General features: G+C 48.5%; 1 protein-coding gene across 1 annotated transcript in view; it reads left to right on the forward strand.

The window, feature by feature from the left end:
• Glb1 (galactosidase, beta 1) overlaps positions 1-24,568 on the forward strand; it is a 73,001-nt gene that overhangs the window by 26,652 nt on the left and 21,781 nt on the right. The window contains 7 exon segments of the mRNA NM_001108192.2: positions 1,104-1,284; positions 3,840-3,898; positions 7,105-7,226; positions 7,307-7,347; positions 13,160-13,272; positions 20,777-20,851; positions 24,151-24,240. Coding sequence (NP_001101662.1) covers positions 1,104-1,284; positions 3,840-3,898; positions 7,105-7,226; positions 7,307-7,347; positions 13,160-13,272; positions 20,777-20,851; positions 24,151-24,240 — 681 coding nt within the window.

A 24,568-nucleotide genomic window follows, 5' to 3' on the forward strand; every position in this document is an offset into this window, starting at 1 on the left:
AGCAGCAAAACTACAGTTAGGAAGTAGCAATGAAATAATCTCATGATCTGAGGTCACCACAACATGAGGAACTTCATGAAAGGTTGAGAGCATCGGGAAGGTGGAGAACCACTGAGTGAAGCTCTTTGGGCCCTGGGTCCTCTATCTCAGTCAGGGTTACTACTGCTGTGATAAACACCAGGACCAAAAGAACTTGGGGAGGAAAGGAGTCATTTAGGTTATACTTCATCCTTCTAGGAAGTCAGGACAGGAACTCACGAGGGGCAGGAACCCGGGGGCAGGAGCTGATGCAGAGGCCATGGAGGGGTGCTGCTTGCTGGCTTGCTCCCCATGGCTTGCTCAGCCTGCTTTCTTACAGAACCCAGGACCACCAGCCAGGGGCTGGCTCCGCCCACCTGGGCTGGCCCCTCCCCCTATCAATCACTAAGAAAATGCTTGGCAGGCTGGCCTGCTACCTGATTTCATGGGGGCATCTTCTCAATTGAGGCTCCTTTCTGTGATGACTGTAGCCAGCACAGCCTTATCAGGGGGTGGCCAGAAGGGGAGCTGGTTACTAAGGGGTGTGTGTGTGTGTGTGTGCACATTGCACACATGTGGTAGTCAGAGGACAAGTCACGGGATTGGGTTCATCCCGTACTCCAGGCCAGCTCGCTCAGGAGGGTCTGGGTGAGTCTTCTGTCTCTGCTGGTCTCTTCCCTGTCCCCACCCCCATCCTGCCATGGGAACAAGGAGATTATAGATGTAGACTAACCGCCACATCCATTTCTTGATATGTGTTCTGGTGTCGAGCTTGGGGTGTCCCTCTTGTGTATCCAGTTCCTTTATCCACCAAGCCGCCTCCCCCTGTCTTGATTGGCGGACTTGAGCTACACAAGCTTTCCTCTGCTGTATGTGTCTCTTCTCACAACGCACCTGGTTTTAACCATCCAGTTATGCGTGGGTATAAGATTGCAGATGGGGGTTCTCCCTTAAAACTTCACTCAAGATCACACAGCTGGCTTTATCACTAATGCACGCCAGACCAGTTCAGACCGGATCTGGGGTATGTTCCCAGAGATGGCTAAGGCTGCCTTGGTCTCTCATTCTTCTTTCTAAACACACAGGTTGAGAATGAGTACGGGTCCTACTTCGCCTGCGATTATAACTACCTGCGTTTCCTGGAGCACCGCTTCCGCTACCATTTGGGTAACGACATCATTCTCTTCACCACTGACGGAGCAGCTGAAAAATTACTCAAGTGTGGGACCCTGCAGGACCTCTACGCCACAGTGGATTTTGGAACAAGTCAGTGTCTGTGGCAACTAGAAAATGCTGTTGGACCATTGGTTTAGTGGTCACTCTCAGCAGAGCTTTCGCAGACAGAGTGAGGTGTCTCAGAGTTTCCTTAATCAGGTGGGCTCTGCATTACTGTAACAAAATACCTGAGGGAGTCAACGCATAAAGAGGGAAGGTTTTGTTTTAGCTCACAGTTGTGGAAGCTTCAATCCACAATCTGTTTGACCAATAATAGAATCTTTCTGGGAGCGTATGATTCAGGAGACCCATTTACCTCATGGCTTGAGGCCCTCAAAGAGGGAGAGATAGGACTGATACCGTGTCTTTCTCCAACATGTTCCCAGTGACCTAAAATCTAAGCTCTGCCCACCCCACCCCCCTCTTTTTGAGACAGGATTTTTTTTTTTTTTTTTTTTTTGTAGTTTAGGCTGGCTTCTTATTCGTTGTATAGCGAAGGATGATGGCCTTGAGCTCCCGATGCCCTTACTTCCATCTCCCAAGTGCTGGGGTTCTAGATGTGTGGAACCCCTACCCTCAGCTTCTTTGTACTGTTCTTCCACAGCTGTACAAGATTTCAAGTGATGGGTCAGCAAGATGGCTCAGTGACCACGGGTGATTGCCGTCAAGTCTGATGGCCTGAGATTGTGTCCTGGAACCCACAGGGTGGGAGGAGAGTACCGACTCCTATAGATTGTCCTCCGTCCAAGAGCATTCCAGGACGTGTGCACAGGCACGCACGTACACAGTCATGCGTGTACGCACTCTCGTGTACGCACTCACACGTGTACATACACAAAGTTACCCAATAAAAATGTGATGAAAAAACAGATTCAGCCAACAGGTAGCACACCTGTAATCCCAGCATCCAGGAGGCAGAGGGAGGGGGGAATCTCTGTGAGTTCAAGGCCAGCCTGGTCGATGGAGCGAGTTCCAGAACAGCCAGTGTTGTACAGAGTAACCGTCTTGAAAAAACAAAACAAGACAAAACAAAAAACAAAACCAACAAGAATAGATTCAGAGGTTGGGGATTTAGCTCAGTGGTAGAGCGCTTGCCTAGCAAGCGCAAGGCCCTGGGTTCAGTCCCCAGCTCCGAAAAAAAGAAAAAAAAAAAAGAATAGATTCAAACGGAGATTAATACGATGGAAAACAGGGTCCTGGAGAGGTGATGGCTCAGTGGTTAGGACCTCTGGTTGCCCTCACAAAGAACTAGGGTTTGCCCACATGGCAGCTCATACGTACATACAAGCAAAACACCTTTTAAAACAGAAGTTAAAAACAGGCGGGAGGTATGCCTCAGTAGGTAAGACGACTAGCTGCTCTTCCAGAGGACCCGGGTTCAATTCCCAGCGCCCACACTCATCTACAACTGCACTTCCTGGTGATACAAAGCCTTCTCCTCACCTCCACGGGCACCCACACATGGATACGCAAACATGCGCATAAATAAAGACAGTTCTGAAGCGAATGCTCAGTACTAGTCTTGACAGCGTAGCAAGTTCCAGGCCAAGGCTATGTGAGACCCTCACTTAAAAGAATTGTTTTTCCAGGGCACGGTGGGGCATAATTGCAATCCCAGTCCTGTAGACACACGGAGGGAAGAAAGTTGCTTTGACTTAGAGGCCAGCCGGAACTATAACATATTACATAAAACATTCTAGACACCCTGTTTCGAAAAAGGCACAGACAAGGGAGCTAGAAAGGAAAAGGAGGGAGTGTAGGGGAAGGCAGGGGACTGTCTCCTTCCATTTAAGCTGTTACTATTACTGTTGTTGACAGGGCTGTAGTTTAGGCTGGCCTCAGCTCCCTTCATAGGTGAGGCTTGCCTTCAACCTCTGATACTCTTGCTTCTGCCTTCCTAGTGCTGGGAGCGCACAGGCAGGCCTCACTCCCTGAGTCTGTGTGTCCTGGGCACTGAGCCTTGTGCATGCTCCCGGCTGAGCTACATCTCCAACCCAGTTTGGGTTATTATAGCAAATTAATGAGCTGGATACAGTGGTGAATCCCTTTCTCTCAGCGCTCTGGAGGCTGAAACAGGAGGAGAGTTGAGCTTGAGGTCAGTCTGGGTTGCATGGTGAATTCCACGACAGTCAGAGCTTTGTGGTAAGACCCTGTCTTAGGAGAAGCTAAAAGAAATAAACAGGATCTCCTGTCCTGCTCACTGTTCTGGGGGGTTCCTTTGGATGCAGTGCTGAATGAGGGTCTCTCCTTCAACTCCACGTATCAGTTTCCTGTTGAGTCCTTATGTGGCAGAAAGGGGTGAGGGCCCCCCCTCCACTATAAAGCCTTTAAGACACAGTTTTTTCATGTATGGAGCATGTGTGGAGGTCAGGGGACAACCTCGGCAGTCATTTTTCTCTTTGTGCCATTTGGGTCCTGGGGATTGAACTCAGGTCATCAACCTTGGTTGCAAGCACCTTTTCCCTCTGAGCCCTCTTGCCCGCCCTCCACTTCTCATACGTTCATATTTGGGATTATGGTTTGCCTCGTGAACTCCCTACCAGTGACCTTAGCAGCCCGTTTAGCTTCTTAATGCCCATGACTGACTTGTCTTCTCTTTCTTCCAGCCGGCAATATCACACGAGCTTTCCTGATCCAGAGGAATTTTGAACCCAAAGGACCTTTGGTAAGAACTGAGGGTAAGGGGTAGAGACTGGGCTGGTACCAACCTCATCACAGCTCCTCCCAGAGGAGGAGGCAGACTCAGAAGAGAATGTGTACATCTTCGGTGATTTGTTTTTTATTTTTGGCTCGGGGATCAGCAGCTGATGGGTCTGGGGGTGAAGGGAACGTAGCCCTTTCTGACCCCTGAGTGACAGTGGGGCCAGCGCTCTGGTTTGGAAACTAAAAAGCTCTGTGCTGAAGTGAAGGAGATGTCTTCAGCGGGGCTGTCTTCAGTTCTCTCGTTTTATTGTATTCTCCTTTTCTCTCTCCTCCTCTCACCTGACTGGATCTCAGGTATCCAGAGGCTCAGAACTCAATGTGTAACGGAGGCTGACCTTAAACTCCTGAGCCTCCTGTTTCCCGTTCTTGGCCACTGGGAATAATCCTGCACTCCCACGCCCAGCTTTATGTGGTGAATCAAACCCAGGGCTTCCCTGCAAGCGAAGACTGTTGCTTTCCTAACTGAGCTACATCTCAGGGAATACTTGTAAGTTGCTCTGATTTGAGGAGGAGCCCGGGAGTGGCAGGGCCAGGATCTGGTTCACGTGTGTGTTCTTTAAGATTTATTTTTGTTATTATTGTGTCTGTGTATGATGCACACGTGTGGGTGCTCTCAGAGACCAAAATGGCATGTAGGATCCCCTGGAGCTGCCTGATGTGGGATGCTGTGAAGAACAGCAGGTGCTTTTTGTGGGGAGAAAGGGTTCAAGACAGGATTTCTTCTAGAACTCGATCTGTAGACCAGGCTGGTCTTGAACTCACAGAGATCCTTCTGTCTTTGCCTCAGATGCTGGGATAAAAGTCATGCATCACCACATGCTCAATAGCTGCTTTTAACCTCAAAGCAGCTTCTGTAGCCCGCAGACTTGTTTCTTAACTCCACAAGCTTCCCCACCTCTCTTGAGGATCTGGTTGAAATGTAGAACTCAGTTCTGCTGAGCCTGGGTGGACCTGATGCTGTTTCCGGAGCAGCCAGAAAGCAGCAGGGTTGCAGTTTTGGTGCTCAATTCTGCTGAGCCTGCTGGGAGAAGAGAGACCAGAGCCTGGCCCGGCCTGTATGAGCCTGCATTCTCAGCTCTTCCCACCAGGTTGCTGCAGCAGGCCTGGTTTGCAAAAAAAAAAAAAAAACAAAAAAACAAAAAAAACAAAAACAAAAACAAAAAAAAAAAAAAAAAAACTGGAGCTCTGCAGAGCCTCAGGCAGGGAGAGCCACTTCCTCTCCAGGTTCCCTTTTTCTATTCTGACACAGAACTGATGTTAGCTGCTTCTGGCCAAAGGGTCTCAAGATCAGTATTCACACACACACACACACACACACACACACACACACACACACACACACACACACAAAGGGAATTGTGCAGTTGTGCATAATGAATAAATTTGGGGCTTTTTGTTTGTTTATTGTTTGTTGTTGTTAATGGTATAAGGTGTTACTGAATCCCACCTGATCCCGCCTGAGATAACCACTCAGACTGATTTTATCCCCAGTTGAAAGTCTTTATTCCTCCGGCTGGAGAGATGGCTCAGTGCCACTCTCCACTGCTGCACTGACTGCTCTTCTAGAGGTCCTGAGTTCAAATCCCAACAACCACATGGTGGCTCACAACCATATGTAGTGGGATCTGATGCCCTCTTCTGGTGTGTCTGAAGACAGCTACAGTGTATTTATAACTGTTTTAAAAAAAATAAAGTCTTTATTCTAGCTAGCTGGGACTACACCCAGGTATTGGGGACCTCAGTGTAGCCCTGAGAATTTAGACAATGGGGCTTTTATAGGAAACAGCAACATATCTGTTATCTCTTTCAGCAGCTTAGGGGGACCAGGGGTTGGGGGAGGATTGCTCAAGCAAACAGTTTAACAGTAGCCAAGCTATGTTAGCTAGGGCATCTTGGTTTCAAGGCCTAGAATAGGATTGGCTAATCTTCCACTGGATTCTTCATCAAAGAGATTAAATACCCGTTAAACCTGAAATGGCCACAGCAAGAATACAAGACAGGCCAGGCAGTGAGTTCCAGGTCTGTGCTGTAGTGTCTGTACTGTTTTGCCCGGTCACATGGGGATTGAATACAGAGTTTACACACAGTAGGCAATTTCTCTACCACTGAGATATACCCCTGGCCCTTGGGTTTTTGTGTTTCACTTCCAATACAGTCTTACGAGGTAGCCTCCAGTGGGTTTCAGATTAACTATGCAGTCTAGGCTGACTCTGAACTCAGAATTCTCCTGCCTCAGCTTCCCAAGTGCTCAGATTATAGTTGCACACCACCATGCCTGACTGGGGCTATTAATTATGAAAATATCTTCCCTGGATAAATGTTTTGGTGTTGGACAGGGAGTGTGGGATATTCCCAGCTGACAAAACTGAGGGAGGCAAAAGACTTTTAGGAATCAGTTGTCCCAAAATATCCATGGATCTCGGGCGTGGGATACTCAAGTCCCTTCTGTAAAATGATGCACTTCCTGTAAACCTACATTGCACATCCTGTCCTAGGTGTAATTCTTCTCTAGGTTGCTTGTATCTGACCCAGGATAGATACTGTCTGGGTAGCATATTAATTTACTATTTAGGTAATTAATAATGCCTAGGGTGGGGTAGTTTATACATGCTCAGTACTGATACAAAGTTTTTCTCAAAAGAAAAAAAAATTTTTTTAAAAAGCTATAAGGTCTCATGTAGCCCAGGCTGGCCCCAAACTCACCATATAGCTAAAGATTACTTTGAATTTAGAATCCTCCTGCCTCTACAACCTGAGTGCTGGATTTACAGGTGGGGATCACCACGCCTAGTTTTTGCAGGGCTGTGGACGGAACCCAGGGCTTCATTCATGCTAGGTAAGCATTCTACCAGTTGAACCACATCCCAGATATTTCTGATTGTTAATAGGTTGGGTCTTCAATGCAGAACTCATGGGTGTTGGTGGTGAACTGTACTTGTGTTTTGTAGGATGAAATGTCACAATTGGTTGACACTCGGAGACCCAAGTGTCGATACTGTTGCAATTGGAGGTTCTCATGGGACCCTCCCTGCTCTTGCTGAAGCGCCCATGTCAACCTCCCTTGCCACCCGTTGTTCCTTGGGGAAGTAGACAGGGCGTTACAGGGACACCTCAGCATCAATTGACGGTCGTAAACGTCTCCTAAGCACCACCCCTTTTCCCTTTCAGATCAATTCTGAGTTCTATACTGGCTGGTTAGACCACTGGGGTCAACCCCATTCCAAAGTGAATACTAAGAAGTTGGTGGCCTCCCTCTATAACCTGCTTGCCTACGGGGCCAGCGTGAACTTGTGAGTACCCAGGACTGGGAGAGGGAGCCCCGTGGCTATGGCTCACAGTGAAGTACGTGTGTTCTCTTATTTCTCTGTAGGTACATGTTTATAGGTGGGACCAATTTTGCCTATTGGAATGGTAAGATCCTTTCACAACCATTGCTAAAAGCTTATCCTGTCTCCCGTGTGTGATTGGGGAGATGGTGTATCTGTGGGCAATTCTTATTTTCTATTTCCGTTGGTCTTCTACATTTTCTAACGTGTAAGAATCACCGTATGAATCACATTTGAGTGTGGGGAAAAAACCTTAAGGGCCATCGTCTGATGGTTTAATGGTTTGAGGCCTTGCTTTTTTTTTTTTTTTTTTCCTTTGGTTCTTTTTTTCGGAGCTGGGGACCGAACCCAGGGCCTTGCGCTTCCTAGGTAAGCGCTCTACCACTGAGCTAAATCCCCAGCCCCGAGGCCTTGCTTTTAAGCCAGTCTGTCTGGCATTCTAGTGTGGCAGGTGTATGTGTGCGTGTGCGTGTGCGTGTGCATGTGTGTGTTCCTCCTCTGCTTTGGTCTTTCTGTGTGTGCCTTCATGTGTTGTGCAGGTGTCTGTACCCATGAGTATTTGTGGGTGTGCATACATGTGGAGGTCAGGGGCAACCTCCAGTGTCGGTCCTCGTGCACCTTCTCCTGTTTTTTTAAACAAGATCTCTCACTGACCCAGAACTTACCAAGTAGATTGAGTTGGCCACTGAGCCAAGGAAGCCTCCTGTCTCTACCTCCCCTGATTTGTCTGTCTGTCTGTCTCTTTCATTATTACATGTATTTATTTATGTGTCTGTGGGGGTCAAAGAACGAGTTGATCCCCTTCTTCTAACCTGTGGATCATGGGGATTGAGCTCAGATGGTTGGGCCTGGTGGGGTGTCTTTACCACTGAGCCCTCTCCACTCCCATTATTTATAACATATGAGCACACTGCAGCTGTCTTCAGACACACCAGAAGAGGATGTCAGATCCCATTACAGATGGTTGTGAGCCGCCATGTGGTTGCTGGGAATTGAACTCAGGACCTCTGGGAGAGCAGTCAGTGCTCTTAACCTCTGAGCCATCTCTCTAGCCCTTAATTTAAAAACAAACAAACAAACAAACAACAACAACAACAAAAACCCATAAAGCCGATGATGTTAAGTAACTACTCTAAGCATTCTCAGAGTCGTATAGTCCTTACCTTCTACTTCTGGAACATTCTCCCACCCCCAGAAAGAACACACATTGTCACACTGTCTCCCCTCTTGCTTGAGGCCCCTGGAGGTCACTAAGCTCTTTCCTGCTGCCAGGGACTCTCCTGCTCTGGGTACTTCTTATAAATGGAACCATATAATATAGAGGTAATTATTTTAGGTAGTTTGTAATTAGTCACAAGTAATCTGATTTCTTTGATTTATCCTAATCTGTTCAAGGCTCATCCACGTTCTACTGTGTATTAACCTTTTATTTTTATTGCTAAATAATATTGCTAAGGTGCTTGCCTCGAATGCACAGGGTTTGAGCCCCATGTACATGGTGGTACACGTTTCTAATGTCAGCACTTGGGAGGAAGAGGTGAAAGGTAGTTTTCAGGCTGCACAGTGGGTGAGAGGCCACTTGTGACCCTCTCTCAAAAAATAAACAGAGTGAAGGCTGAGTCAGGTGTGGTGGTGGGAACCAATGATCCCAGCATTCGGGAGACAGAGGCAGAATTACCACAAGTTCGAGTCTAGCCTGATCTACATAGTGAGCCCTAGGCCAGCCAGGGTTACAAAGTAACTCTGTCTCAACAATAAGTAAACAGACAAATGTTTGTTTGTTTGTAGAATTTTTTTTAAAAAAATGATGTAAGCTATTCTTAGCCTTCAGGCCCTGGCCCTGCTGTGTCTGTGGGGATCCGTCTCCTGCCTGTCTTTGAGTTCTCTTACCAGGCCTTTTCAGACTACTGATTATTGACATCAGTTTACAGATAAGAATATATGGATACCCCAAATCACTCACCCTACTGCCCCCCATTTTCTGTTCTGCTGGAAAAGGGCGGAGTCTGGATTAGAGCCCAGGTTTCAGCCCCAGGCTACTGCCCTTCTGATGACCCCCTGTTGCCCTCAGGCCTGGAGTGAACCCCAAATCAGCCAGGTCTTGTTCTCCAGGCCTCTCTGACGCTGCTTTTGCATAGCTCTTATCCCCAACTCGGCTGTCCCACACTCCCTCTGTGCGTGTGCGTGCGTCTGCATGCGTCTGCGTGCGTCTGCGTGCGTCTGCGTGCGTCTGCGTACATCGAGGGACACTCATGCTCAGTCTCTGTCACCATCTTTTTATTCATTCGTTTATTTGTTTATTTCATGTATGAGTACATTGTAGCTGTCTTCAGACACACCAGAAGAGGGCATCGGATCCCATTATGGATGGTTGTGAGCCACCCACCATGTGGTTGCTGGGAACTGAACTCAGGACCTCCGGAAGAGCAGTCGGTGCTCTTAACTGCTGAGCCATCTCTCCAGCCCTCTATCACCATCTTGCCACAAATTCCCCCACATGCCTTAAGTGCAAACTCTCCCCTATGGCGTTGATAACTTGCAGTGCAAACACAGGGACCTGAGTCTGAGACCTGGTGGCACAATTTAATCCGGGCACTCAGGAGGCAGAGTGCTTTGAGATCAGCCTGCTCTATAGAGCAAGCCTCAGGGCAGCTAGGGCTCCACAGAGAAACCCATTTCCAAAACAAAGGAAGGAAGGAAGGAAAGAAAAGCCAAGCCAGGCAGGCATGATGAGGCGAACTTCTGTAATCTTCGTGCTAGAAAGGGGAGACAGGCAGATTTCTGGGACTTACTAGTCACTTAGTGTAGCTGTGGCTGAGTTAGAAGCTCCAGGCTGGTGAGATACCTGTCTCCCTAACCAGATTGAGGGCCAATAAGATGATGGTCCAGTGGCTAAAGGTCCGGTGCCCAGACTGAAGACCTGAGTTTGCTCCTTGGGACCTTTATGGTGGAAGGAAAGGAAATGACTCCTGGGGTTGGGGATTTAGCTCAGTGGTAGAGCGCTTGCCTAGCAAGCGCAAGGCCCTGGGTTCGGTCTCCAGCTCCGGAAAAAAAAAAAAAGGAAATGACTCCTGAAACTGACCCCCCCCCCCATGAGTACCATGACACACATGCAAACAAAGTCATTAACTCAGTTTTTCATCCATTCAAAACAAGATGGCAGCCAGCCCCTGGCTTTTATATGTATATGCACTGTATATACATGTGCCCCTGTGTGCATGTGTACTCAGGTGTGCATGCATGTACTCTCACACACATAAAGAACTAGGAAAGTTATACCTGTTCTACCTTCACACCATACACTCACTGATCATCCCCCACACCCTTGCCGGGCTCAGGCTGAGGACTTGGGGTCGGGCAGCACAGGCTGCTCTGTCTGTAAGGTGTGTGAAGCTTAGTATGTATGAGTCAAATGAGAAATCCACTCTGGAGAGGGGCCACACAGAAGGTGAACGCCTTAGGTGAGGATGTGGTTTCTAATCTCTCTGTGTCTCATGGGAAGGAATGTATTTGAACCTGTACTTCCCCTGGGGCAGGCAGACCTGGCAAAGAGCTGCCTCTGAGGATGGGGAGTAGAGGAGATGAATACACCAGTCTCTTGGCTGAAAGTCTAGGTCTGCTTAGATTCTGTGCGGAGCACTGATGAGAAGACCTGATCCCTGCTCACTGACGTCAGCCCTCTGACAGCTGGTCCTCAGCCCATCACTTGTGAATTTATCACCAAGCATTGGCGAACCCTCATGTTTTGTGTCTCTTTTACTTACAAATTAGAGCCATTGTAGAACAGCTTCATTCATTCTCCTGTGTGCACGGCAGAGTGCTGCCAAGCTAGAAAAGGAGGTGAAAACCTTGTAGGCTCGCAGTTAGCTGCAACAGTGTTGCTATCTCAAGAGCTGCAGGTGGCACCCTCTTGGCCCAGTGCCAGCTTAGCCTGCACAAGTCCCTGAATTCCACCCCAGCACTGCATAAACTAGGTTTAGTGATACATGCCTGTGACCCCTGATACACACCTGTGATCCCAGATACACACCTGTGATCCCAGATATACACCTGTGGCCCTAGATACACATCCATGATCCCAGATACACACCTGAGATCCTAAGACACCTGAGAGGTAAAAAGCAGATCAGAATTTCACTATCACCCTTGGCTACATAGCTTATGTGAAGCTAATCTAAACTTTATCTAAAAGAAAGAGCAGAGAAGGAAAGAGAGACCACCCCTGCCCCCACACCCAACCACACATCCGCCTCTCCATCCCCTCCCCCAATCCGTCACAGGAACCAGACTCGAGGGCAGGGCTCAAATCTTTCTGCAGACTCATATGTCTCTCATTCTCATTCGTGGGTAAATTTTCACTTTTTTCAGTCTTTTTTTTAAATTTTTTTTTATTCATTTATTATATATAAGTACACTGTAGCTGTCTTCAGATACACCAGAAGAGGGCATCGGATCTCTTTACAGATGGTTGTGAGCCACCATGTGGTTTCTGGGAATTGAACTCAGGACCTCTGGAAGAGCAGTAGGGTGCTCTAACCGCTGAGCCATCTCTCCAGCCCAGTCTTTTTTTTTTTTTTTTTAAAGATTTGTTTATTTTATGAGTACACTGTAGCTGTCTTCAGACACACCAGAAGAGGGCATCAGATCCCATTACAGGTGGTTGTGAGCCACCATGTGGTTGCTGGGAATTGAACTCAGGACCTCAGGAAGAGCAGCCAGTGTTCTTAACCACTGAGCCATCTCTCCAGCCCTCGTGGGTAAATTTCCAAAGGGCTGGGCAATAGTACAGGGGATCCTAAACCTGTGAGAATCCTCTTTGACAAGCTTGGAAGTTTCTGGTCTAGACTCTGAGCCTTGAACAATAATTGTAAGGGAATTATTCTTCTGGTGCTTTTGTGTACCCAGCCCTGACTCTGCTTGTGGGTCTTGTCACAGGTCAAGTTCTGGGAACTTGTATTGATGATGCTCCCCATCGTTATGACAGAAACCTAACAAAACCAAACATAAGGAAGTGTTCAGGAGCTGACAGTCGTTAGCCATGTCATATCTGCAATCAGGAAAGGTCCAGAGATGAAAGCTGGTATTCAGCTAGCTTAGTCTTCACTGTGGGGTGGTAGCTTCTTCCCCAGAGTCCCTCCTAGGTGCTTCTAAGTCCTGTCGAGTCAATGTCAACTGTCCCAGAAGATGCTCCTTGGTGTGTTCTCAGGGGCAGCATCTGTCACACAGATGTAGAAGACAAGGTGACGTAACTTCATGGGAAGCTTCAGCCTGTCCTAAGGAAATCTGGGGCAGGGGAGGCAGGGAAAGGTGGTTTTATGTTCCCAGACTGATTGGCTGTTAGATACAGGCTTTCCCTGGAGGGATGTAAACTGGAAAAGGAGATCAGAGCACTGGCTGCCCTTCCGGAGGTCCCAGGTTCGATTCCCAGCACTCACATCTGCAGCTCCAGTCCGAGGAGATCTGACACACTCTTCCAGCCCCTGTGGATTGCAAATGGTGCACAGACGGATCTGCTGGCAAAGCACGTACACACGTGCAAAAGGAGAATGGCCTTGAACTTCTGATCTTCCCGCCCCACCTCCCAAATGCTCAGTGACAAGCATCCAGTGTCCGCGCTGCTGCCGAAGCACTTGAGGAGCTGTGGAGACTCTGTCCTACCTCTGACGGTTTGGGGCTTTAATGTGTCTTCTGTCTCTCCTCGCCCTAACGTGAGCCCCTTCACAATGACCTCGAGTGACCGGTGCCATGTTTTTTTTTGTTGGTTTTTTTTTTTTTTTTTTGGTTCTTTTTTTCGGAGCTGGGGACCGAACCCAGGGCCTTACGCTTCCTAGGCAAGCGCTCTGCCACTGAGCTAAATCCCCAACCCCTAGGTGCCATTTTTTTTTTCTGTCTTCCAGGTGCCAACATGCCCTATGCCCCACAGCCAACCAGCTATGACTATGACGCCCCACTGAGCGAGGCAGGAGACCTCACTGAGAAGTACTTCGCAGTACGAGATGTCATTCGGAAGGTGGGTCCTTCAGACTCTCAGTGAGCTGGACAGCTGGGGAGCCTGCCGTGAACTCCTCATGGCTCTGAATGGCTCCCTCACTGACAGAGGAGAAGGAGGGAGGCCCAGGTTTGGGGCACAGCTGTGCCTGTGGGAGACCCCGTCAGCAAGGCTCTGCACCCCTCATCTGTGAGACTGGGGTTAGGGTTCCTAATCGATGCTACAGGGAGAGCAAAGGACTGCAGGCCATCCAGCCTGGTCTCTGACTGCAGCAAGGAGAAGCCAGAAAATGCGTCCTCGTGGGGGTGGCTCAAGTAAGGGAGGAAAACTGATAGTCACCAGTGTGCAGAGCAGCTATGACCGGTGCAGAAAGAGGTGCTGTGGTCCATCTGGGGCAAGCACTGCTGTTTCCTCTAGTTGGCTCCGGAACATCGTGTCTGTTCTACTGGCAGCCAAGCCTTTGAAGCGCCTAAAGCTCTCAGGTGGGGTTTCCTGTCTCTGAGGTGAATTAAAAAAAAAAAAAAAAAAGAAAAAGAAAAAAAAAAAAAGAGCAAACCCACAATTTTTTTGCTCAGTCACCTAAGTTTTGAAGTTAAAAAAAAGAAAAAAAACCAACAGATTTTCTGCCTATAAGTGGTAAAAATTATGTGTCATGTAATGATAATTTAAGCATGTGTTAAGGTTTGTGTTCAGAAATATTTTGGGTTTTTTTGGGGGGTGGGAGGGTGGTTTATGTTTTGAGACACGGTCTCTCTGTGTAGGTGAGGTTTGTACTTTGAACTCGCAGAGGTCTGCCTGCCTCTGCCTCCCGAGAGCTGTGCACCACCGCACCTGGCATGTTAGGGGGAAAAATGGTGTGAACCTGGGGTGATGCACGCCTGCACTTCGGACTCAGAGCGAGAGGATCAGGAGTTAGGTTCTCAGTTCCATGGTTCAAGGCCTTGGCCACACAGACCATATCTCCAAAAAACGAGAGAGGGGGGTGGGTATATTCTCACTTAAGGTATAGGTGTGTGTGTATGTGTGCGTGTGCGTGTGCGTGTGTGTGTGTGTGTGTGTGAGCACGTGTGTGCATGTGTGTTGGGTACCTGAGGATGCCAAAAAGGTCACTGAGTCCCCTGGAGCTGGAGTCAGCAGGCGGTTGCAGCTATCCAATGTGGTTGACACTGAATTGAAGTGGAGTTTCCCCAGCACCCTTAACCACCCCACCTGGTCTCCAGCCGGAGACATTGTAACTCTCTGATGTATGTTCGTGCTTGTAAGTGTAACCCTTGATACACAGAGACTGGTTTGTGTTTTGCACCTGTGTATGCATGTGCTTCTAAGTGCCTATCTTCCTCAAACTCTCCCGCCTTATTTTTGAAGCAGAATCTCTCACTGCCCCTGGAGTTCTCTGGCCAGCAGGCCCCCCAGACTCTCCCATCTCTAGGATCACAGTCCGTGCCACCCTGCCTAGCTCTTCGTGGGGCTGGGGATAGAACTGGGCTCCTTCGCTGGAGTGCCTGGCTCTTCAGCACCTGTGCCCATGCAGGGATTAATTTCAGCTTTTTCTTTTTAAGTTTCTTCGTGTTCCCCCTTTGCATTGTTTTTCTTCCCTGTATTACTTTCTCTTCACCTTATTCGAGGATGTTTTTGTTTTCTATGCTTCCTCCTTCTTCTGGGTAGGAAGTTTGTCTTTCTCTGTGTTTGTTTTCTTGCCTATTCAAGTGTGTTATCTGTGCCCTTAGAAGAACAAACAGGGCTCCCTAGGCTACTGTGTATGGGAAGTGAGCAGAGCTCAGCAGCCGACGCCCAGCGGGAGCCTCCCTGGTACCCCTCCATCTTCCTCTACACCCACCCCCGTGCCTGGAGTGAACCGCTGCCCCAACTCCTGTTACCACGTAGTGATGGAATTGTTTTAAACTTGATATAAATGAATTCATACAATAGAAAATAGATTCATCCAGTTCACACCTTGGTGTCTGGCCCTCGGTAAGCTCCTGCCCTCAGTTGTAGTTTATAGCACTGTAGAACCCGGTTGATAGAGTGCTTGCCCGGCACGGACAGAGGCCTGCGTTTTATCCCCAGCAGTGTGAACTGTGTGGTGATGCACATCCGCCATCCTAACATTGGGGGTGGGAAGGACAAGAGATTCAGAGTTGTCCTTGGCTACATAGTATATTTGAGGCCACCCTGAACTACATGAAACCGTACCTGAAAAAAAATTACTAAGAGGCTGGTGAGATGACTCAGCAGGCCAAGGCGCCTCCTTGACTTCAGTCACAGTACCCAGGAAACCTAAGCTGGGCATAATAGCAAACACAAGTAATCCCGCTTGGGAGGTAGAGGCAAGAGGGTCAGGAGTTCAAGGTTATCCTCAGCAACCTTGAGAATTTGCTACTTGGAGTCCTGTTTTAATGAATTACTTAATTAGTACCATAATAGCTTTAGATTTTTTAAAATTTATATATATATAACATTATATATATATACTCACACATATGTGTGTGTGTGTTTGTGTGTGTGTGTGTGTGTGTGTGTGTGTATGCAAACACTGTAGCTGTCTTCAGACACATCAGAGGAGGACATCAGATCTCATTACAGATGGTTGTGAGCCACCATGTGGCTGCTGGGAATTGAACTCGGGACCTCTGGAAGAGTTTAGTGCTCTTAACTGGTCAGCCATCTCCCCAGCCCATGGCTTCACATGTTTTCAACCCATAAATCTCATTCCTTCACAGATGACTAAACAGGTATGTGTCATGTACTGCTTTGCGCTAGCTGGTTTTAGCTGCTCGGTACATACAGGCCTCCTGCTCAAGGTGAAACCTGTACAAAGTCTTCAGGCAGAGCCAAGAGAGTCAAGCATCGTGTTGACAGCCAGGGCTGGAACATTGTCAGGACTCAGCCAAGGAGAGGAAGGCACCTTGCTTTTAGAATGTAATGGACGGAGCCCAACCAGTGAAGTCTGAGGAGATGGACCAAGCCAGGTATAGAACTGTTAAATCCGTCTCCTGGGCTAGACCGAGACTCGCTTAGGTGAGGACGCATGGGCGGGTTGGGCAGAAGAACTGAAGGGTTATGCAGGCTGTGACATGAACTGACCAGGGAGAGAACCCCAGTGGAGCAGGAAGACCAGTCGCGCACTGGTGGTAACTGTGGTGTGTGTACACTCAGACCACGATATGAAAGTGGAAAGCCGCACGCGCTGGCTCACACCCATAATCTCAGCACTTGCAGAGCTGAGGTAGGATGGCGCCCATGCGTCTGAGATCAATCTGGGCTACGTAGTGAGTTCAGGGCCAACCAGAGCTGGCTACAGGGTGAAATCCTGTCTCAGGGATGGAGGGAAGGGAGAATGCAGATACTTGTGATGTTCTGGGGTAAGTGTGAGGGGAAAGGGCAAGAATTAGTCGCCTCGGCCCGAGGGAGGCTCAGCTAGTCAAGCGTTTGTCACCCAGGCTGAGGATCTGAGTTCAGGCCCCAGGATCCACATGGTACAGAGAGAAAAGTGACTCCTGAAAGTTGTCCTCTGTCCTCCATATGCAAGTGGTGTGTGCATACAATAATAATAATAATAATAATAATAATAACAACAACAACAACATAAAGCCCATAATAACTAGAATCAAATGTCTCTCACTGTTTGGCCTGACAGACTCCAAGGCTAGCGTTGTCACCCCTGCGGTACAAATCACATGTATGTGGGGCGTGTAGGTGGGTCGCACATGTGTGTGCCCGCTGTGATGCTCATGTGAAGGTCAGAGACAGTTTCATGCCTGTCATCAGCAGAGGGTGTCCACAGGCCACACAGTGGCTAAGATTGCCTGTGGAACATGAGGGAGAGAGGGCAGAGAGCCATGCAAAAGACCAACCCAGGAGATCCTGTGTATCTACCCAGCAGGCCAAGTAAGGGGACCTGCAAGGGGAGCCATCGTAGTGAATACAAAAAGCTGGCCAGGTAGATCAGCAGGTGAAGGCATTCGCTGACAGGCCTGACAACCCGAGCTCAGTCTCCTGTCCTTGAATGGTACGAGAGAAAACTGACTCTCAGAGTTGTCCTCTGATCTCCACATATGCACACTTACTTTGTGACGAGAGAGAGAGAGAGAGAGAGAGAGAGAGAGAGAGAGAGAGAGAGAGAGAGAGATTTCGTTTTTCAAGCCAGGGTTCTTCTGTGTAACCCTGGCTGCTCTGTAGACCATACTGGCCTCGAACTCAGAGATCCACGTGCTTCCTCCTCCTCCTGCGTGCTGAGATTAAAGGTAAGCACCACCACCCCCTGGCTTGGGAATGGCTTCTTTTAAAAGACTCAGTGGAATGCTGTTTCCCCCAGTGCTGGGGATTACTCCCAGGCTTGGCTTGCACATGCTCAGCAAGCACTCTGCACTGAGGACTGCCTCTGGCTCTTAGAGGAATTTCTCCCGGAACTTGGAACTCAAGATGCATGGGTAACTGATTTGCTTGCCATGGAGAGACATAACAAAGGACAAGGGGCCTGTGCAGACTCAACCGACGTAGGGACTTAGGGAGTGGGAAGTTTCTCCCAGTGAGACAGTGTCAGTGTACCCCCGTGGAGATGGGCAGTGTCTCCCCATGCCTTGGAGTATGGAGGGAATGGCTTCCCAGCCGGCTGCATAAGCCTAAACTCACTGGTAAAGGTCATGTGGGAGTCTTCAAGGCTTGACAAAACTTGACATTTGCATTTCTGTAAGACACTGTCTTTGGTGTGGGTAAAACTAAAGTAGACAGGGTTAACACCTTGACCATAAAACTCTAGGGCAGAGTGTTGTATACACACATACACACATACACACACATACACCCTCCCATCCTCATGAGACTGTCATGTCTCTATGAGCTCTTAATTAAATTGGTGATCTATTTTAACAGTTCTGTCTTAACCCCCACCATGTGTGTGGGTGTGTGAGAGAACAAGTGTGGGGGTGTGGGTGTGAACAAGTGTGTGTGGGTGTGAGAGAGAGAGAGAGAAAATGTGTGTGCCTTAGTTAGGGTTTTACTGCTGTGAACTGACATTGTGGCCAAGGCAAGTCTTATAAGGATAACATTTCATTGGAGCTAGCTTACAGGTTCAGAGGTTCAGTCCATTATCATCAAGGTGGGAGCATGGCAGTGTCCAGGCAGACAGGATACAGGCAGAGCTGAGAGTTCTATATTTTTTTTAACTTTTATTTTATGTTTGAGAATATTGTACCTGTTTTCAGACACACCAGAAGAGGGCATCAGATCCCATTACAGATGGTTGTGAGCCATCGCGTGGTTGCTGGGATTTGAACTCAGGACCTCTGGAAGAGCAGTCAGTGCTCCTAACCGCTGAGCCATCTCTCCAGCCCGAGAGTTCTTTATCTTCATCTGAAGGCTGCTAGTGGAAGACTCACTTCCAGGCAGCTAGGGCGAGGGTCTTAAAGCCCACTCCCACAGTGACACACCCACTCCCACAAGGCCACACCCATTAATAGTGCCACTCCCGGGGCTGAGCATATACAAGCCATCACAGTGAGTGTGTGTGTGTGTGTGTGTGTGTGTGTGTGTGTGTGTGTACACTTCCACGCTTGTGAGAGAGTGTGGCAGTCAGAGGATGAGCTTGAGGACTGGTTCTGCCTTGTTTGTGGTGGACCTTGTGTTGTTTGCACCTGTGTCACCAGGCCAGCTGTTCCCTGAGCTTCCAGGAGCTCTGTCTTCTCCCACCTCACTGTAGGAATGAATGCTGGTGTTTCCACTTACTGGATGCATGCCCCTGTTTCCGCCTTCATGAGGCTTCCTAGGCTGCAAGGGCTTTACCCCGTGAGCCATCTCCCAGCTCTGGGAGAATCCAGTGGGGTTCTTAGATGGCTAACATAATTACACCTAAGTAGGTGTGGTTGAGGACCCCAATAGCTATAGGACACTGGAGACTCCAAAAGGTGGCTGTTGGGACTGGCTGGGCTTGTGGGTCCCAGTGCTTCCAAAGCGGGAGACACAGCTCTGTTGGTCCAGTTCCCAGCTAGTCATTAACTGAGGATGGTGGTGCACGGCTGTAATCTTAGCACTTTGTGGGCGAGGCAGGACTGTGAGAAGGGCCCTTCAACCTTATCTCTCGGTTCTCCCCCCTTTATGTTTAATGCTGGCTCTAGAATGGACCAGACCACCCAGAGAACTACGCTGAAAGGAGCACAGCTCCTTGTACCCCTGAGCATGCTCACCACTCCGTCCTCCACACCGGAAATGAATGTACACCTCAGGTGGCTGACCGACTCTGGGAACATTGCCTTTTTTAAATTTTGCTTTTTTTGTTGTTGGTACTACAAGTTTGTTTAATACTGTCTCGCCGTGTAGCCCTGGCTGACCTAGAACCCACTATGTAGACCAGGCTAACTTCAAACGTGCACATATGCCTCTGTGTGTGTGTGTGTGTGTGTGTGTGTGTGTGAACCTGCGTATATGTGTGTGTACCCGTAGGAGCTCATGTGCACTTGTGCGAGTGTGCTTGTGTAAAGGATAGAGAACAACTTCCTGGCATCTTCCCCTATCTCTGTAGGGTTTATTTTTGAGACAGGGTCCCGGGCTGGAGAGATGGCTCAGCCGTTAAAGGCTAGGCTCACAACCAAATATATAAGAGATAGGGTCCCTCATTGAACTCTGAGCTTGCTGGATCAGCTGTGCTGGCTGCTGCAAGCCCTGGGATCCCCCATTTCTGTATCCCCCATTCCAACCCCCCTGTGCTGGGGTTTCAGGTGTGCACTGCCACACCTAGCTTTCATGTGCGTCCTGAGGATCTGAAATCAGGTCGTCATGCCTCTGAGGTGGGTACACTACCCACTCAGCCGTCTCCCCAGCCTTTGACTCATCTCTGGGCAAAGTCACTCATGCTGTCTCCTGGCTGTGTGGTGATGTGGGAATCTTTACTACATGACTTACTGCGAGGTTTAATGCAGCCGGCTGTGGCCTTTCTCACTCTTTGAGCAAGGACTGTTTCTAGCCCCCCCCCCCCCCCCCCCCCGCTATTGAGCATCTCTACACAAAGTGCTTTCTAAGCAGAATCTTTAGATGGAGGGACAGAAACCTGTCAGTTTCCGTGGAATCTGCTGGACTCCATGAGGGGAAAGAACAGCAGTCCGCTGGGTATGCGTCTTTGAATGCGGTGATTTTGATGGTCAGTCTGGATGCTGTGTCTCAGGCATAGATTATGCTGGAGAATGGAGAAATGAAGGATAGGAGGTATTTGTACATATTTGCTTATTTTTCTGAAATATTCACTACCAGGATAGAATGTTATGATTTTGCTGAGCCGTAAACTGGTACCAATAAAAAGCTATTAAGCAGGATCAGGCGTGGTAGTGTACAATTTTAATCTCAGACCTTGAGAGGGAGAAGCAGGTGGATCTCTGAGTTCGAGGCTAGCCTGGTCTACAGAGTAAATTCCAGGTAAGCTACGACTACACAAAGAAACCCTGTCTTGAAAAAAAGGAAAAAGGAAGAATTTTACAGATGAACGTATAAAGGGTTAACTTTTTTTTCCTCCCCTCTTCCCTACTGTGTTTTATAGTTTAAAGAAGTCCCAGAAGGCCCTATCCCTCCATCTACACCCAAGTTCGCATATGGAAAAGTTGCTCTGAGAAAGGTAAGACAATATACAGGGTTGGTAGTGTAGAGTGGGTAGAGTGTTTGCCTGGCATAAGTGGATCCCTGGGGTCTCTCCTTGGCACCATATAAACCAGGCATGCTGACACGAACTGTAACCCGGGCAGTCGGGATGAAGAGGTCAGGGTCATCCTTAGCTACATAGTGAGTTAGAAGCTAGCCTGGGCTACATAAAACCCTGCCTCGAAAAGAAAAAACAAAGTCAGATTCTCACTGAGCGTCCGATGGGGAGACAGAGACTGGGGTGTCATCAGCCGGCCACGGGGTTGCTCTCTTCCCTGCATTTGTTTTCTGAGAGCTGGGTGGGAGAATTGGCATTTCCAGGGGAGGGGAGAGGTGGAAGAGAGGATGCTCGTGCAAGCTGACAGGATGCAGGGCGCGGCACAGAAGAGTAAGAGGTGCTTGTGGGCCACTCCGTCCATTTTGGTTCGGTGCTTGGCTTTGAAAGGCAGTGCTTCCGGTGGCCGCGGAAGTGACGTCATACCTCACAGTTCTGTCCGGTGAGGCCTTCTCCCATCGTTTGCCTCTTTATTATTTTCCTTCTTAATTATTTCTTAATTTATTTCTTGGGTTGGGAGACATGCATCCGTGGCACCCAGGTGGAGGCCAGTCGGGCAGGTCATCAGACACGGTGACAAGCTCCCTTATCCGCTGAACCCTCTTGAGAGCCCCATCCGCCCCTTATTCAATGAGCCCCTCAAAGCCACTGGAATTTGGATATCTCTGTTCTTAAATTAGATCCAAAAATCATACCATAGTGACTTTTTGAATACCGGAACATCGGAGGAAATAGAAAGTAATCATTACCAAGAGTTCAGGTAATTTTATTCTGGGGAGGAAAGGAGAGAGTTACTGAATAGTTTACAAAACTGGTTTGTTTTGACCCTTTGGGTCTCCGGTTTTCCCCTAGCCCCATGTTTTACTCCCACGTGCATTCGTTCACCAGAAAAAAAAAAAAAAAAGAAGAAGAAAACGTGAATAGTCACTTACTTCTTAAGAACCTTGAAATTCTAAAATAACAACCCAAGCTTTTATCTTTAAGGCAAACACCAAACCCCACGGCATAGTTTTTCCATCCGTAGCCTTGAGCTTCTGGTTGGCTGGTCGGGCTGCCGTAATAGTTTCCGTGTAGTGTCAGATCCTGTGCCACATTCTACAAAGAACGTGGTCTCTGATAGGAATCTCTACTCAGGGTAATCGCACTTGAATCACACTTGGAAAGGGGCACATGTTCATCTCCGTAGCTGCTTACGACAAAGGGTGGCTTGGTTTTAAAACAGTCGGGAGTTCTTTCACGTGATATAAATAGCTACAAATAATTAAAACAACAACAATACCAAAATTGGAAAACCATGGAGAAATATAGCCTAGTGCTATGAAGGAAACCAGCAAATTGTCTTGGTGGCTCATGCCTACATTCCCAAATGTGGGGGCTGAAGCAAGAGGATTGCTGTCAAGTTCAAGGCCAGCCTTTGCTACATAGTGAGTTTGAGGTTAGTCTGGGCTAGAAAGAGTCTTTCTCCAAAAGAAAGGTGTAGGAGGAAGCAGATGTGGAGGTAATCCCAGCACTTGGAAATGGAGGCATAAGGATGAGGTATTCAGGGTCAGCTTGGCTACATAGAGGATTCTAGCCTGGGCTGCAGGAAACACTATCTAATAAACTCAACACAAAACACAGAAGGCTGGGAGGGAGGGAATCTGCACACAGCTTTTTTCAACTTATGTAAGATACAGTGTATAATAAAGCTTTATTTAAAATTAGATGTGTTTGTGTGTGCACTTGCACACACTTGTGGAGTTCAGAGGGCAACTTTCCGGAGCCGTGACACAGGCTCAGAATACATGCCACAGAAGCCTGGAAGACAGTGGGGTGACCGTGGCACAAGATCTAATCTTAGAGTGATTTGCCTCTGCCTACTATCTTTGCTTCAGAACTCTTCCTCACTTGAAAACATGTTGTGATGTTTCGCAGAGACGGCCGGCCTCCTGCCTCGGGTGCCATTCGTTTTGAGGCCTTTCTTAAAGAGCTCTGAGCTTTATTTCTGAATGGGCGCTCTTGAAACTGCTTGAGACAGAGTTTCTGGGCATCCTGGATCTGATATGTAGACCAGGCTGGCCTCAAAGTCACAAACGTTTGCCTGCCTTCTAAGTGCTGAGATTCAAGTTGTGGGCCACTGTGCCTGGCTTTGACTTCTTCCGAGGATCCAGGTTTGATTCCTAGCAATCACACGACAGCTCACGACCCTCAGTGACTCCAGGTTCTGACTCCCTCTTCTACCCTCCTCAGGCACAGCACACACAGTGCACAGATGTACGTGCAGGCCAAACACTCAAACACATAAAATAAAAAAGAAAAGAACAGGTTTAGGATATGGTTGGGCATGGCTTTAATCCCAGCACTTGGCAGACAAGGCAGGCTGTGAGTTCAAGGCCAGCTTGGTCTACATGGCAAGACACTGTCTCCAAATAAAATAAAATAAAACAAAATAAAATGTTACGAGCAGGGTTGGGGATTTAGCTCAGTGGTAGAGTGCTTGCCTAGCAAGCACAAGGCTCTGGGTTCTGTCCTCAGCTCCAAAAAAAAGATTAAAAAAAAAAAAGGTTACGAGCAAGACCCCGGGCTTGCTGCTCAGTGGTAGAGAACTAGTCTGTGTGGAACCCTGGGCTCACAGCCCGGTGTGATGGCACACGCCTTCAGTCTCAACACCTGGAAGGCAGAAGCAGGCGGATCTTTGTGAATTCGAAACTCGTGGATCTATAGAGTAAGTTCCAGGATGGCTAGGGCTGTCACATCGAGAAACCCCGTCTTAAAAAGCCAAAGAAAGAAACCAACCAACCAACCCTGGGTTCAATCCTCAGCACTGCAGAAAACGGGAGGAAATAAAAGTGAGTGGGTACTAGATTTTAACTGAGTCAGCGGAGGGCCTGCCCGGCGTGCCGAAAGCCCCTGGTTTGAACCCCAACAATACATAGGGTGGGAGTGGTTGAACACTCAAGTAGCACTCCTTGGAGGATCAGAAGAGTAAGGCCGTCCTTGGCCACAGAGCAAGCTTGGGGCTTGCCTGGGACAGGTGAGGCCCTGTCTCAGAGAGAAAGGGAGGGTGGAGGGAGAGAGAGAAGAAAACAGGGAGTGGGTAGGACCAAAGGGGATTGGGAAACAAATAGAACTTGGTCAGTTGAGGCTTATCTCGATGTCTCTGTTAAGTCAGACTAATGTAACCACCCCTCCCACCCACCCACTGGTGGCAGGGCACTGAGTCTGGTTTTGCTTCTTTTCAGTTCAAGACGGTGACGGAAGCTCTGGGTATACTGTGTCCCAACGGGCCCGTGAAAAGCCTCTACCCCTTGACGTTCACTCAGGTAAAACAGGTAGGTCTCCACAGGAAATGCTTGTCTTTCTGTTTCTGGCAACACAGGTGTATCCTTCCTTATTGCTTCCTGGGTGTCGTTATTTTAATGGTGACTCGGGTTAGGGCTACGTTGATAAGATGCTTGCCTGGTGTGTGAGCAGAGCCCTGGGTTTAATCCTCAGCACCTCAGAAACCAGGCATGGTGGCAAGCCTGTAATTCCGGCGTGTGGGAGGTGGAGGTAGGAGGCTCAAAAAAAAAAAAAAAAGAAAAGAAAAGAAAAACTCAAGGTCATTCTCAGATACGTGGTATTGGGGGCCAACCTGGGCTACAGGCTACATGAGATCCT

The sequence above is a fragment of the Rattus norvegicus genome, chromosome 8 (genome assembly GCF_021556685.1).
Source record: "Rattus norvegicus strain SHRSP/BbbUtx chromosome 8, alternate assembly SHRSP_T2T, whole genome shotgun sequence".
Classification (NCBI taxonomy): domain Eukaryota; kingdom Metazoa; phylum Chordata; class Mammalia; order Rodentia; family Muridae; genus Rattus; species Rattus norvegicus.